The 14,679-nt window shown below is 43.7% G+C and overlaps 1 protein-coding gene across 2 annotated transcripts; it reads left to right on the top strand.

Moving 5' to 3' along the window:
* The first annotated feature begins 3,413 nt into the window (after positions 1-3,413).
* On the top strand, positions 3,414-14,392 carry CHMP6 (charged multivesicular body protein 6). Of its 2 annotated transcripts, XM_061615778.1 has the most exons (9): positions 3,414-3,521; positions 6,652-6,761; positions 8,255-8,342; positions 9,293-9,379; positions 9,482-9,547; positions 9,976-10,056; positions 11,928-11,982; positions 12,326-12,367; positions 14,119-14,392. In XM_061615778.1, the coding sequence occupies exons 1-9, from the start codon at positions 3,459-3,461 to the stop codon at positions 14,169-14,171; spliced, it is 645 nt and encodes a 214-aa protein (XP_061471762.1). In that variant the 5' UTR covers positions 3,414-3,458; the 3' UTR covers positions 14,172-14,392. The 2 variants fall into 2 exon arrangements, with proteins under 2 accessions (XP_061471762.1, XP_061471763.1); XM_061615779.1 differs by lacking the exon at positions 12,326-12,367.
* Positions 14,393-14,679: the final 287 nt, after the last annotated feature.

Below are 14,679 nucleotides of genomic sequence, written 5' to 3'. Positions count from 1 at the left end.
GTCCCCCTCTGGTACTTCTAATGAGCCAGGAAGGGCAAGGATCCAGTACACACGTGGTGGCACGCGCCGCTCCAAGGATCTTTTCCACATCTTCAGGCAAAACAAGTTGAAAAGAATCCATTTTAATTGGACAAACAGGTGCCGAAGTTACATCCTCAGAGACTGTATCAATTTCAGCGTCCAAGTCAGAGCGAATCTGAGCAACTTTGTCCGCAAAGTGCCGTGCAAATTCTTGACAGCGGTCTGCTGAGTGGTCAGAATTACCCTCACGGGGGCTAGAACTTAAAAGCCCCCTAACCACTTGAAACAGTTCCGCTGGACAGCTCCCGGCAGAGACAATGGAGGCTGAGAAGAAAGATTTCTTCCTAGCCCGTACTGCCTCGGAGTAGGCCTTCAAATAGGCCGGTTTGGCTCCACTCCGAAAGAGGGGACGCTCGGGGAGTGATCATGTCCACCGCCCTGGCCATTTCTCTATTCCAGAGGTCAACCAGGGCTTCGACAGGATCATTTGCATGCTTATTGATTTCAGTGGCGTTTATTCCTGTACAATCATGGTTAGCTTAGGTAAAAGTGACCATGGGGGAGGGGGAGGAGAGGGACGTAGGAAGGAAGGGGAGAGGGGAGTGGGAGAGGAGGGGGAGGGGCAAAGGAAGGAGGAGGGAAAGGGAAAAAGGGAGGGGAGGAGAGGAAGGGAGGGCAGGTCTGATCATTTGCATAGGTACGACTGACCATGGGGGAGGGGGAGGAGAAAGGGGAGGGGGGAGTAGGGGATTGGAAGGGATGGGCAAAGGATGAGGGGGAAGGGGCAAGAGGCAGGTGATAGGAGGGAGGGGGAGGGGAGGGCAGGCTTGATCATTTGCATGATTTTTGAGTTCAGTGGGATTTACTCCTGTGCAATTATGCTTAGGATAGGTGAAACTGACTGGGGGAGGGGCAGGGAGGGGGGAGGGGGAGGGGATGAGATTTGGTGGGTGGACACTGGGCAGAAGGCAAGCCCCTTTCCTTTCCAAAAGGAAAAGACTGTGAACAGTATCATTGCTTTTCAGGGTTTCTCCCACCTTTTTATTCTACAGCAGGCACATGTAGCCTCCCACCCAAATTTAAACCAAAGCTGTCCCTGGCCACATCCACACCAGGCCTTTATTTCACTTTACACAGTCATGGCTTCTCCCAAAGTATCCTGGGAAGCCTAGTTAGTGAAGGGTGCTTAGAGTTGCTAGGAGATGCCCTCTTCCCCTCACAAAGCTGCAATCAGGGTGGCTGACTGTTAAACCAGTCTGGCCACTGGAGCATTGTCAGGAGAATAGGAATCTCCTCTCAGCACCCTTCACAAATTACACTTCCCATGATTCTTTGGGGGAAGCCATGACAGTCTAAAGTAAAATAAAGGTATGGCATGGGTGTGGCCCCAATTAGCCAAGCCAAGCAGCTGTGAGTCTGGCTTTTGGAACACTGACAGATGGTTTTTACTGAGCATGCCCAGCCTTAGCATTGAGTTCAATGCTAAAAATTTTAAATTAATTAAAATCAGCTAGGCATTTTTTTAACTTTTAAACTGCAGAAGATGAAGTTCAGAGTATGGGACAAGGGCAGTAATAGGATTACAGATACTCTGTGAACATGTCTGATTTTTAATGAATTTCAACAGATTACGAGAACTCTGACAGAAAAAAGTCCAAAAGGGGTCCGGATTTTCTCTCTTTTTACACTTTGAACTCTCAATTCTCTCTGTTTTGTTTATTGCCATGAAAACTTAGGTTGTTAAGCACGCGTTTCTGAGTTCAGGACTATACGTTTTGTAAGGTTTTGTTTTGAAATGAGCTTATGGGAAGCATCAGAATGGCGGGGGTATTTTCAATTTAACACTGCGGAATGTGAAAAATCCATGCTGGCTATAGTATACAGCCACTCTGGTGGCTGTATAATAATTAAATTTCTTGATTGCTTCTAACTAATCAAGAATTGAATCTCTGAAAAAGGTATCCCACTGGTTCTAGACAAAACAGTTTTTGCTGAAAGGGAGTAACTGAAGTTTGTTGTGTCAGGGTGCTGCTGCTTGGAAACGCACAAGAATAAGGCCGGATGAGAAAAAATAATAAGAAAAGGCATTTTAAAAAAATTAGAAGGGTTTTTTAAAAAACGTTGTACTTTGCAAACCCTTCCGACGACGGAACGTGAACAGTGGCGTCTGGACGGCGTGGGAAGTACCAGCCGTTCATCGAAAAGCTTGAGGCAAAACTCGCCACATTCCTATTGGCCCTCTTTCCTATCTGTTCAGCGACAAATCCCACCTCTTTCCCCTCCCCATGTGGCTCGCTGGCAAACTCTTAACCAGTACAGTATTGACAAACCCAGGGCTCAAGTTCCGTTTTCGAAATACCTTTTCCTCCCACTCCCACTCCGCCCATGAAGACGTTCCAGGATTTTAATGTAGCTGTGATTGGTATGCGCGGGTTCACTCGGAAACAAAACACACACACAAAAAATGCTCTGATAATGTCGATGTCACTTCACTGTCCCCATACTGCAAGGGAGGTGAGCAGCTTATGACAACCCTGTAGTGTAGTCCATTGATGCAGCTCAGTTCTTGCAGAAGAAAGTACCACTGAGTTAAAAGAGGCTTATTACGAAGTAATGGATTGACTCCATAAAGGAAGCCACAGACCTGAACTTACAAGATCTGAACAGGGTGGTTCATGACAGATGCTCTTGGAGGTCACTATTGCATAGGGTAGCCATAAGTCGTAGTCGACTTGGAGGCACATAACAACAACAAATTACGAAGTAAGCATGTATAGGATTTCAGCTTTGATATTGCTAATTAGAGGTGGGTCTGAGGATAGTTTGGATGCCAAAAAACCTAACCCACAAAGCACCCTTCACATTGTAGTAACGGTCTGTCTCGTTAAATTATCCCGTCGTCGGGCTCCCTCCAAGCCCAAATTCAGAGTTCAGTTGCACGCAGAAGCCTTGTGCTCCATCTAGTTGCATTGAGAAGGTTGTGGGTTTTATTATTCAAATGTTTAAATGTCAAAAAAATCAAAATGTTCATACGTAATAAAACAGAAAGGGCACTAAATTCACCCTCTACTGCTATTTTTTTGTTTTCTGAGTAGACATGCTGCTGCCCAATCAGAGCTACGCTAAAGCAGATTTTTCCATGGATTTCTACGGACGCTCCTCACTTCCGGCCCATTGGTAATGATGCTCCGCGTTTATTAATGTGACCATTAAACCTATATGTCACCTCGGAAGTTTCGTATAGATTAAATGTGATGGGCTCCTCTACATTTTCTTATCTCTGTGAGCAGGCTGTTGTGCTAGGCTAGTGTGTCAAACATTCCTCTTTCTGCGTTCGCGTTCTGGACAAGATAGAGCCTTCGTGGCCGCCGTACCGAAGTAAGGGGGAGTCGGGTGGGGCCAATGTAGGCCGGGGCCGCGCGGGCGGGGCCGGGGCGATGGGGAATCTGTTCGGGCGCAAGCGGCGGAGCCGGGTCACCGAGCAAGATAAGGCCGTGCTGGTGAGAGCAAAGGGGGTTGGGAGATAGGGAAGACGGCTGCTACAGAAGCAGCAGCAGGAGGTTACTGTGACTGTGTGCAAAATGTTGCAGGCAGCTAGTGTCAGTAACATACCACAGGAGTCCCCTACCTTACCAGAGCTTGGAGCCTCATTTCTCCCATACATTTATCTACTTGTATTTTCACCATATGTAACATGCCCATTTTTCTTATCCCAAAGGAGGGGGCGGGATTTCTGTATTTTTAAGAGTTTGTACGAAAAGGGTTTTAGCAGGTGAAGTTTCTCTTGCAGGGGTGGGTGAAAAAGCCGCAGCTGCCAAATAGCTTTTTCTACACAGCTGTTAAAAGATAAAGAAACTTTGGCCTTTTCATTTTGTTACTTTTTTGTTTTTCTCTCTCTCCTTTAGTTCTCTTTAAAAAGAAACTCTAAGGAAAAGGCAAATCGTGGTGGTCGACATGCCCGTGATTGCTTTGGTGTTCAGATAGAACAGGCACACGAGAGGACTTAAAAGTAGTTAAACACTTGTTAAATACACCGCCGATTTTATAAACTTGCTTGGTAGCCGTAGGTGACCTGGAATTCCATGCAGGTGATTTCATGTAGTCAGGTGAGCGAAGTGGTAGAGACAGGACAACTGGCTCCATCTGCCAGCTTGCTTAGTTTCTGTATTAGCTGTGGAGGAAGGAAAGCCTCTTTATCTGTGATCATTATGGAAGAAATGCAGCAAACTGGTAGAAGAGGGATAGATTGCTCTGTCTCTCTTTCACTATCTATTTGGTAGAAGGGAGTGTTTTTAGTGGCTTGCTGAGTGTCTACTTTCCTGCATTACTATAGTCTGTGGAGAAGTCTTCTCCTTGGCCAGCACAGAAACACAGCCTCTTAGCAGGTAGTATGTACTGTGGGCTTACTTGGAAGGCTGATACAAAATGATAAAATCCTACCAAGAATGAGAAGTTACATGGTTGAAATGGGACACCATAAGTCTGGAGGATAAGAATACTATGTTTTGGAAATTCTGGGACCCTGTCTAGTGAACTCTTGAGGGTCCCTATGGACCAATGGATATTGTTTTATACGGAGCTGGAATACCTGGGTCAAAATTTTAGCTTGGCCACAAATGTGTTTCCTGACTTGGACCATAGTTTGTAAAATGGAAAGACAGTTACATAGACGGCATCCTAAACACAATTGCTAAAGAGCAGTAGAGCAAGCAGAATGACTCCTGGGGGAGGAGTGGAGCAGCTCCTCAACTGCCACATCCAAAGCCTTGCTGGCTGTAGCCAACCAGTGCAGAATTTGTTCATTTCCCCCCCACTATGCCAGCTCCAGGTTGTGGAGATGACGACCCCAAAGACTGGGCTGCTCATGTGAGCCAAGGGGCTATGGATTCACTGGATCCAAAGGTACCAGCAGGGCCTCATCCCAAGATGTCCCATTTCAGGGCTTTTCACCAGCAGAAGAACCATCTGCAGGAATTTATCACCAGCCTGGGCAAAGGTGAGGCCTCGCTTACAGCAGAGCACTCCAGTCCTCAGCAGTGCTTCTTCCCGCTGGCTGAAAGGACACTTATGTGCCATGCTAGCCCCCGCCCCTCCTCCTCCTCCATCAACAATGGATTGGAGGGAGGTTTGCTTTAAGTCCCATTGAACTTAGTGACTTCCTTCTGAATAAATTTGCTTAGGATTGTGCTGACATGGTACTTGTAAATGTTTTCCATGTTAAAAAACAATTGATACTTGAATACTATGTGTATAGCGTGGGAGGATTTGGAGTGCTGGACCACTGTTGGAAGGACTAGGGTATAATGCAGTGGGTTTCCAACACAAAGGGACAATTTGCCATTGTTCAGTCTATCGTGTTCCAACTCCTTTATACCAGTGATGGGGAAACCTATGGCCCTCTGGCTGTTGTTGGATTCCAGCTCCCATCATCCCTGGCCATTGGCCATGCTGCTGGCTGATGAAGTCCAATAACATTTGGCCATAGGTTTCCTATCCCTGGTCTGCACAGACTTAAAGGGCTCTCCAGGTTTTCAGACAGAAGTGTTTCCCAGCCCTTACCTGGAGATGCCAGGAATTGGGTGCTTTCTTTGCCATCGTGCCACTTTCTTTCCCTGCCATAGATGGTACATCCCAGCTTTGGCTTTGTTTTCTGCATTTTCCTCAAAGCACTTTTGAAAATGTTGCCTATTTCAGCATCCATTGCTGATCCCTGCCACTATGCAAGACTCGCTTTCAGCAGGGATCTCTGCTCAGGAGTGCTAATCAAGACTTGCATTTGGTAAATTTGAATACTTCACATCATCCATTCTAATACTTAGGATGTCCCTAAGTGTCAAAAGCTAGGTGAAGACATTTTTTGGGGGGGTTGGAACTATACCCTGAAAAGCTTTGCAAAGTATCTAGCCTCTCAACTACAGGAGGCAGGATTGTTAGCTTAATATGATTTTCCCTACATAAAATCTGTTGTTTGTTGACTTTTTCATTTAGTTTTTATGTTCTCATTTAGTTATTATATTAAAAAGAGGTATAAATGCCTGTTCTCTAGGTCAGTGCTGGGGAGCCTGTAGCCGTCCAGATGTTAGCATGACCAGTGATGATGGGGGCTGGAGCCTAGCAAAACCTGGAGGGCCACAGGTTCCCCCATCTAGCTGAACATTCTGCACCAAATCCTGCTGAATTCCACATACTAGATAACAGTTTTGTAAATCTGGAATATCATCAGATAGATGCTGTCAGTTCTGTTCTGCTGCAACCCGAGAGCAAAAGCAATCAAGCCCACAAAGCCAGGAGCTCCACTCAAAGAGGAAACTGAGATTAAAATATCTTCAAACTTCTATTGTCTCTTTCCCACCATCATGTTTATAGCGGTTTTAAAGTAAGATGTGTTGTACAGAGAGCCAACAGCAATGAGTTGGTGCTTCACTTTGCACAATGTAACTTTCATCATCTTCTGCTGCTCTTGCAGCAAGCCTCGAAAATGAAAATAATGAAGTCGATTTGAGGGATCAGTCTGCTGGGTTTATAGGTAGGTCTGCTTAAAAGGAAGATGTTGGTGCTACTTTTCCAGTGGTCATGCTAGTAAGGCTTGGTGATGCTTCTTCTAATGGCCAGTTTCTTTTCTCCTCTTAGCAACTGAAACAGCAACGGGACAAACTAAAGCAATATCAGAAAAGGATATCACTGCAGCTGGAGCGGGAGAGGACTTTTGCTCGGCAACTTCTAAAAGATGGCAAGAAAGAGTAAGTCAATTCCAGTCAACCTTGGTCACTTTTCTTCACAAATGCATCCCTGGTAACAATCAGGTGCATCACGTGGACATCTTAAATCTCTAAACTACTCATATTTAGGCTGAACACTGTTGTTGCTAGTAAAGCATACTAACTACCCTGCCTCAGCCTGCATAATAAGTCAGTGCTAAAATGAGTATTTTCATGTATTTTTAGGTTCAGTTCTTTGTATCTCTAGTTAAATGTTGCATGCCCAGGAACTAACTTGGCACTAAAGGTAGTAATTAATTAAGAATCATATCTCATAAGGGAAAGGGAGTAGCTCAGTGGTAGAGCACATGGCTTGCATGTAGAAGGTCCCAGGTTCAATTCCTGGCATGTCCAGATAGGGCCAGGAAAGTTTCCTATCTGAAATCCTGACAGGCCACTGCCAGCCAGAGTATACCAGGGCTGGGCAACCTTATGTCATCCAGGTGTTATTGGACTCTGTCTCTCATCAGTTTCAGCCAGTATGGCCTGTGGTCCAAGGATGATGGAAATAACTCCCAACAACATCTGGAGGGCCACAGGTTCCTTACCTTGATGGGCCAGTGTTCTGACTTGGTATAATACAGCTTCCTGTGTTCCTAATTCCAGTGAGGAAAGCTGCATAAACCTTTGAAAATTTTAATTAGTAACACTGTTAGTACTAGTGAGTGTTCTTGAGATATTTTTTATTGCATCCTGCTAGAGACCATTTGTCCTTTTGATCACATAATGGGCCGTCTTATATAACACAACTAGCCAAGAAATAGATCTTTCTCCAAATACCATGGGTCTCAGAAGGGCTGTAACTCAGTGGTAGAGCATCTGCAGAAGGTCCCAGGATCAGTCCCCTGGCATCTCAAGGTAGGACTGAGGATGTTCCCTGCCTGAAACCTAGAGAGCTGCTGTGAGTCAGTGCAGACAATACTGAACAATTCTCATTATAAGGCAGCTTCCTATTTTCCTGCCAGATCTTAGCTATCCAATGAAACTCTCTAGACCTGCAATCAGATTAAAGGAAGTACTTCATGCATTGCATAATTAATCATTGCCACGTGATGTTGTGATGGGCCGTGAGCTTTAATATATTTTTAAAGATCAGACTAATAGAGAATATGTAGATTCATTTTGGTTGGCCATAATAGCTAAACATGGGGTTTCTTGTTCAGAGGCAATTTACCTGACTCTGTCCATCTGGGCATCTTCTTGGCAGCAGTATGAGATCACTGGAATCAGCTGGGGTTTTTTGTTCGTTTTTTTGAGACATCAAAGCAGCGCAGAAGTGACTTTGCTTAAAGCACATGTGGGGAGCCTTTGGCCTTCCAGATGTTGCTGATCTTCAACTTTACTCATCCCTGGCCATTGTCCATGCTTGCTGGGGTTGATGGGAGTTGAAGTTCAGCAACATCAGAGGGCAAAAGGTTCCTCATTATTGGCTTAAAGGCTTGTTTCCTACAGTCAGTACTTTTCTGTTGTTCTAGGAAAGCCAAGTTATTACTGAAGAAAAAACGGTATCAAGAACAACTGCTGGACAAGACAGAAAACCAAATTAGCAACCTGGAACGCATGGTACATGGGAATTGGAGACATCGTCAAGTTGCAATTGGCCTTATTGTTTCAGGGAGTTTAAAGCTGCAGTATCTGTATGCTACTGAATTTTGTTGAATCACATTTAACTTCTCATTCAAATTGTCTTCATGTGATAATTGAACATCTTGGATTACACAATGACCATCTAAGCATTTTTTTCCTTTGCTTAGCTCCAAATGCTACAGCATGCTTTAAGCTGCCCTTGTGAGTTGGACAGTTCTGCTGTGGAACATGGCCAAAAATTGAGCCTTTCCGTTGTACCCACTTGTCAGGGGACAGTGGTGTTGGGGTTTTGTAGTCTCTTGAAACTATGGCCTGATGCTCAGTGGACTGGCACCTATTCCAGCCATCTGATTTCCTCACTTATCCCTTGAGCAATGTCTTATTACAGTTGCAATACTGCCATATATTAGGAAGATGGCAAGTGTATGTGTGTGTGTGTCATCTGTGTATGCAGCAGGCACAGGGTTTATGTAATGAAGAGAACTGTGGAAATAAGAGTTCAAACAGATAGCTTTCTGCTGCTTTTATCACTACTGCTGATGCCGGAAGATCCTCAGCCAGTGATGCTGGACTAGTTACTTTGCTTTTGTCCTGTGCAGAGATGCATGCTGCATCCTTTGCTCTGCCTTTGCTAAGTAACAGCAAAGCAAATATATGGGGCATGTACATTTCATGTCTACCAGTGCTAAGCAGTGACCATTACACAGTAGTGTTGTGCGTAGACTAACAGAATGTCATCAGCCTGTGTAGGTGCAGCACTTACATTATCCAAAATAGTTTTTCTGTTCCTCCTTTAGTTGCCTCTATGATGGCATATGGGATGTAAAGTATCCACACTGCTCTGGCTGCAGTTGGCTACTTTCCTTACTGTGTATTGACAGAGTACAACACTCCTTGATCCCTCTGTTGACTTCTGTTTTCTTCAGGTCCAGGATATTGAATTCACGCAAATTGAGATGAAAGTGATTGAGGGTCTGAAAATCGGTAATGAGTGTTTAAATAAGATGCACCAGGTAAGCATAAGTTACGGTCCTTGAACTATTTCATATTGGACACTGATTGTTGTGGGTCTCTTCTGATCAGTCTTCCTTACATGTAGATTACTTTTTCTGTAGGTTATGTCAATAGAAGAAGTGGAAAGGATCATGGATGAAACCCAGGAAGCTGTGGAGTATCAGAGGGTATGTATTGCCTCTGTGTGGCATCCTGGAGTTCTCCAAAGCAATGCACAGTGCTTATTTTTATATTTGTTTGGCGGCAATTCCACCCACCTGAATGCTTAAAGTGTTTCAGTTGTGCCACCTAATTTGCTTTTGAAGAGGAAAGGGAAGCCATTTCGCTTTAGTATATTGCATGCAAACCATTCCTTAGTATTGAAGGTGAGCATCTTAAACAAGACAGAGACGGCCTTTGCTTGTGTCAGAAGACTATCATAGAATAAGGGAGGGTGCTGGACATAGCGTGAAGTGTCTGGGTCTCGGCAGCCAACTTCAAACCTTTGAAACCTTTTCCTGTGTTGCACAAACCCGTAAGTGTTCCCACCTTGATACTCTTGGAGATTTAGTGCTGTTGTGGTGTTTACCAGGCAATCTGCCCTTTTCCTTTGTAGCAAATAGATGAAATACTGGCTGGCAGCTTCACTACAGAGGATGAAGATGCCATCTTAGCAGAATTAGATGCCATCACTCAGGTGAGTGTTTATCAGCAACACTGGTGATTAGTTTTTAGGCTACATTTTGAAGTGGACATTTTTCATCATTTGGGGAGATTATCCATCTCATACACCTGGCAGGTGATATGAATCTAATCAAGAGGTCCTTATTATAGTTGTCTGCATGAGGTTTCTGAGCACATGGAGTAGTCAGCCCAGTCCTTCAGGAGAGATTTAAAAAACAGAGGGTGATAGCCAGCCACACCATACTCAGAGTAGACCCACTGAAAGCAATGAACTTCATTGAGTATGACTAACACTGGATATTGCCAATATTGAATATCATTAACAGCATGTTCTCTTGGGTTACACTTTGCTTTCTTAGCCTTCAAATGAAAACTATTATTCCACAGTAGCATCTGGTGATGATTGATCCATGTGCCCTCAACTACTAAGGATGCAATCTGTGATGGCAATCCTGCCTGTTGCTCCTACCATGTAACTTTGGCTCTCTTCTTAGAAGGGATGGCACTTCATACTGGAGCAAATAGGCTGCATTCACACAGTAAGTGCTGGTTTATATGAGTGGTAGTGTAATCTGATCTATGTAACAGTGTCCGCAAGAGGGTAAGGGGGGGCACTGCCCACACCCCTGAATGAACAATAATCTCCAGATCCCCAGCTTTCATTAAAAAAGAGAAGGTTTCTAGCATTTGTAGAACATGAGATGTAAGGCAAAAATGTACAGGTGCCATTCTTCTAAAAAAATATTGTGAGAAACTATCCTGTTTTCCCCTTTCAGTGTTTTACCTTGCCCCTTCCCTTGAAAAAATCCTGCATGTGTCTATGGTAACAGCTACTGCACAAAGCTATGTGCTCTGGTCTCAGTCAAGGCCAATATGGCCTGCATGTTCATGTTCAGTCTAGCAAATACAACCAGAGTGCCTCAGAAACCCAGCATCAGACCAATCCCCTGACCCCCTCCACAGCTCCAAGTTTAGAAGTAGAGGGGAAGGATTGTCCCTGACCTTGTGTGGAGGCAACCAGAGTGCTGATTATTAGATTTAAAGCTCTGAAGTGTCTGGAACCGGGTTAGTTAAAGGATGGCCTACACTCATATGAGATCTTTGTCGGATGGCCTGCTTCAGTCCCTGCTAGTGAAAGTAATCACGTTGTTGGGCACTTGGAATAGGGCCTTCCCAGTGGTGGCTCCACAATCATGGAATTTGATTCCTTAGAGATCAGACAGGCCCCTTCCTTTGTATTCTTTAAGCTTGCCTTAAAGACCTTTTTCTTCTCCAGAGCTTTTAATATGGGATCATAGAGAACAGCTGTTTAATGGAATGTAGATAGTATATGAGAGCCAGTGTGGTGTAGGGGTACTATGACCTGGGAGACCAAGGTTCGAATCCCCACACAGCTGTGAAACTCACTGGGTGACCTTGGGCCAGTCACTGCCTCTCAGCCTCAGAGGAAGGCAATGGTAAACCACCTCTGAATACTGCTTACCATGAAAACCCTATTCATAGGGTCGGCAAAAGTCAGAATTGACTTGAAGGCAATCCATTTTTTCCCCAGATAGTATTATAGTGGTCATGTTGCTGGCATTGATTCTGTTGTTAATGTTGATTCTGTAAAAGCCGCTTTGTGGAGCACTTCCTCAACATGGGCTGTAAATCCAAATAAATGAATAAATAGACTGACACTATGTTCCCAGGTCAATAGCTGTTGCCCAACATGATTAATCAGAGTAGCTTGCTGAGGAAGCAAAACTAGAACCAAACCACATCTCAGCTTTAAGGAGGTAGAGGAAGAATGGATATCAGCACTCCTTCCTGTGCACTTAAAAGTTCTGGTTTAGATGTCGTCCATAGAATATTTGTTTTATAGTCTACCTTCTCTTCTTTCAGGAACAGATTGATCTTCCAGAGGTTCCGTCAGAGCCCCTCCCAGAAAAGATTCCAGGTAGCATTGTCTATTTGTTTCCTCTCCCTTTGATATTTCCATTATACAGGGTTGTGCTTTTGGTTGTGTTTTGCATTGTGTATGGCACGTGGGAGACTTAAGAGGAAGATGGGCAGATCATTTGCAAGTGTCAAGTCTATAGAGCACTCATAAAGCCTCTCTAGAGTCATAATGGCCTCTCTCAAAGCTTACTGTGTGTAATGTTACAATCCAATTAATGATTAAATATACTTGGCATTTATAGATTGCTCTAGAATGTCAAAAGCCCTTCACGTGTAATAACTTGTTGGTTTAATCTTCACAACAACCTTGAAGTTAGATCACTTGTATTATCCCCATACAGGGAAGGGGACTGAGGCGGAGAGAGAGAGAGACCTTGGTAGAGGTGAGATTTGAACAAGACACAAAAGAGACCAGGCTGTGGTGCTCACGGTGCAAATCTCTTTATTGTAGCTCAACATGTTTCAGAAAATAAATACGCCTCCTTCAGGAGCAATAAACAAAAACAACATTAATACACTGATTCTTAAGAATATAACATAAATTACAAACAAGAAATTCAATCATACTATAAAGATGGAAGTTCAAGACATGGTTAAAACAGAAACACAAGTTTTCAAAGACGCTATTTATCTCACTGCATCAAACTTTTTTAAAGAGTATTCAAAAAAAGAGAAAGAGACAAAACTTGCTAGAAACTCATGCATTAGCCATGAAATTTTTAAAACCTCAGTTGTTGTAAACCGTGCACACGTTATCTTAAATGTGAGTGTATGCACAGAGGTGAGGTTTGAATTGGGAACTTCACATTTTACACTGCACTACACTAGGTTTTATTTATTGGGTTGGGTTGTAGTGGATAACTGCTTTTAGATTTAATACATTAGTTTTATAACCTTGTACAAATCACTCACTTGCTTCTCCCATTTCAAGCATAGGGCATAGCATGATGAAGAGCCAATAGATATCTTGCGTTATGGTGCCATATTCACATAGAAACCTTAACCTCTTTCCAACCTTAACCTCTTTCCAACCAACCACCAAACTCTGTATTTTCGTGTATTGCCTTGAGGCTTTTAGCTGAATCTTTCAACCAGAAAATAAATTCACATCTAATGTGTTTCAAAGCCATGCAATAAAGTCACATCTAATATGTCTCTTAGCCATGCAAACTCTGAAGTGTAAGGTGGGTGATGGAAGGGACTTGTGGAGAGTGGAGGTGGGCAGCATTAGGTGTACAAAAGCGACTAGCTAGTGGACTAGAAGTTATATGGAGCATAGTCATCTCCTGACTACCCGGAAACCTAACATTCTGGCATCTGAGCTTTTTACATTTCTCTGTAATAAGAAATTTGTGCCTTCAAAAAATATTGGAAGCACAACTGCTTACGACTGCCAGTTATACAAGTTACACTCAGTGATCAATGTGTAAGGACCCATCTGCACTGTACATTTAAAGCAGTATTATACCACTTTAAACAGTCACAGCTCCTGCCAAAGAATCCTTGGAAATGTAGTTGGTTGAGGTTGCTGAGTTGTTAGAAAACCCCTACTCTCCTCACAGAGCTACAGTTCCAGGGTGGTTTAACAATCAATCTCCCTTCCCAGTGAACCTTAACAAACAACAGTTCCCAGGATTCTTTGGGGAAAGCCATGACTGTTTAAAGTGGAATAATAGTGTGCTTTAAATGTATAGCACAGATGGGACCTAAGTCATACAGATTCCTGGACCTCTAAAGAAACAAATAACAAAAGCTGCCTTTAATTTACAAAGCCAGTAGTAAATTCTTCACAACTGGAAGGAGATATAGTATCAGAGCAGTAACAGGGGATTGTTTCTGCTCTTACACAAGTATGCAGTCATTCAGGAGCATTTCAACAGGAAAATAATTATCTCTCTATGGGGACCAAACATGAAGATCTATTTGAGCTGTTGTGGGGGAGAGTTTGCATGTATGAGGTCCCCATCATTTCCTCTGAAGGAAGCAGGCAGCAAGACAGACCTCTGTTTGAAACCTAGAGACACTACCAGTTGTGGGACCAGATAAATAATTGGTGTGAATTTGATTAGTTCTAACACCACCTGAGAGAGTTAACTTCTTTCTCTTTATTGTTTTTTCACCCTTCTGTTGGCAGAAACATCGCCGATCAGAGTCAAACCAAAGCCAGAATTGGTGGCCGCATCTTAACTCCAATTTCTGGGGGATCCCTGCAAGAAATTCTGAAATCACAGCATGCCCAGGATGCAAGAGGCTTCCATGGTGTCCTGTTGGCCTAAACAGCCATGCTGAAGCAGATTTCCTGCACAGAATGGAAGCTGTAACTGGTTTAATATCCCATATCAACATTATTTTGTAGTATGCACTCCTCCTTTTTGTAACTTAAACTGGATTAAATGGTGACTCTCAAACCCTTCAAGCCAAATGCTTTCTACAGACCCAATGTCAGCTGCAGACCTGCCTCAGATGCCAGCACAGCCTCTTGCTAACTCTGCCTAAGCCCCATGGTGCCCTCTTGAGCTTGTGGGCATTGTGAAAAGTTACAAGCTTTCTGCTATACTGCTGGAAGGACCTGCTGGAAACTCTCTTGACTTTCCTCTTGACTTGCCTCTCTCCAGTTCTCTGGCTTTTTCAAATGAGTTCTTTTTGAAATAATGGGATTCCTGAACATTGGCCTGTACTTGAATTAGGTCTGCTA

This window comes from Rhineura floridana, chromosome 3 (assembly GCF_030035675.1).
Source record: "Rhineura floridana isolate rRhiFlo1 chromosome 3, rRhiFlo1.hap2, whole genome shotgun sequence".
NCBI lineage: Eukaryota > Metazoa > Chordata > Lepidosauria > Squamata > Rhineuridae > Rhineura > Rhineura floridana.
Note: the sequence above shows the minus strand (reverse complement) of the source record. Positions and strands in the feature narration are given on the sequence as shown.

What these genes read in the sequence shown, in the direction of transcription:
- CHMP6 (XM_061615778.1), top strand. Translation starts at nt 3,459, where the DNA reads ATGGGGAATCTGTTCGGGCGCAAGCGGCGGAGCCGGGTCACCGAGCAA. An exon ending in TTAGCAACCTGGAACGCATG is followed by an intron (nt 8,343 to 9,292) that starts GTACATGGGAAT and finishes TGTTTTCTTCAG; the next exon opens with GTCCAGGATATTGAATTCAC. An exon ending in AGAGAGAGACCTTGGTAGAG is followed by an intron (nt 12,368 to 14,118) that starts GTGAGATTTGAA and finishes TTCTGTTGGCAG; the next exon opens with AAACATCGCCGATCAGAGTC.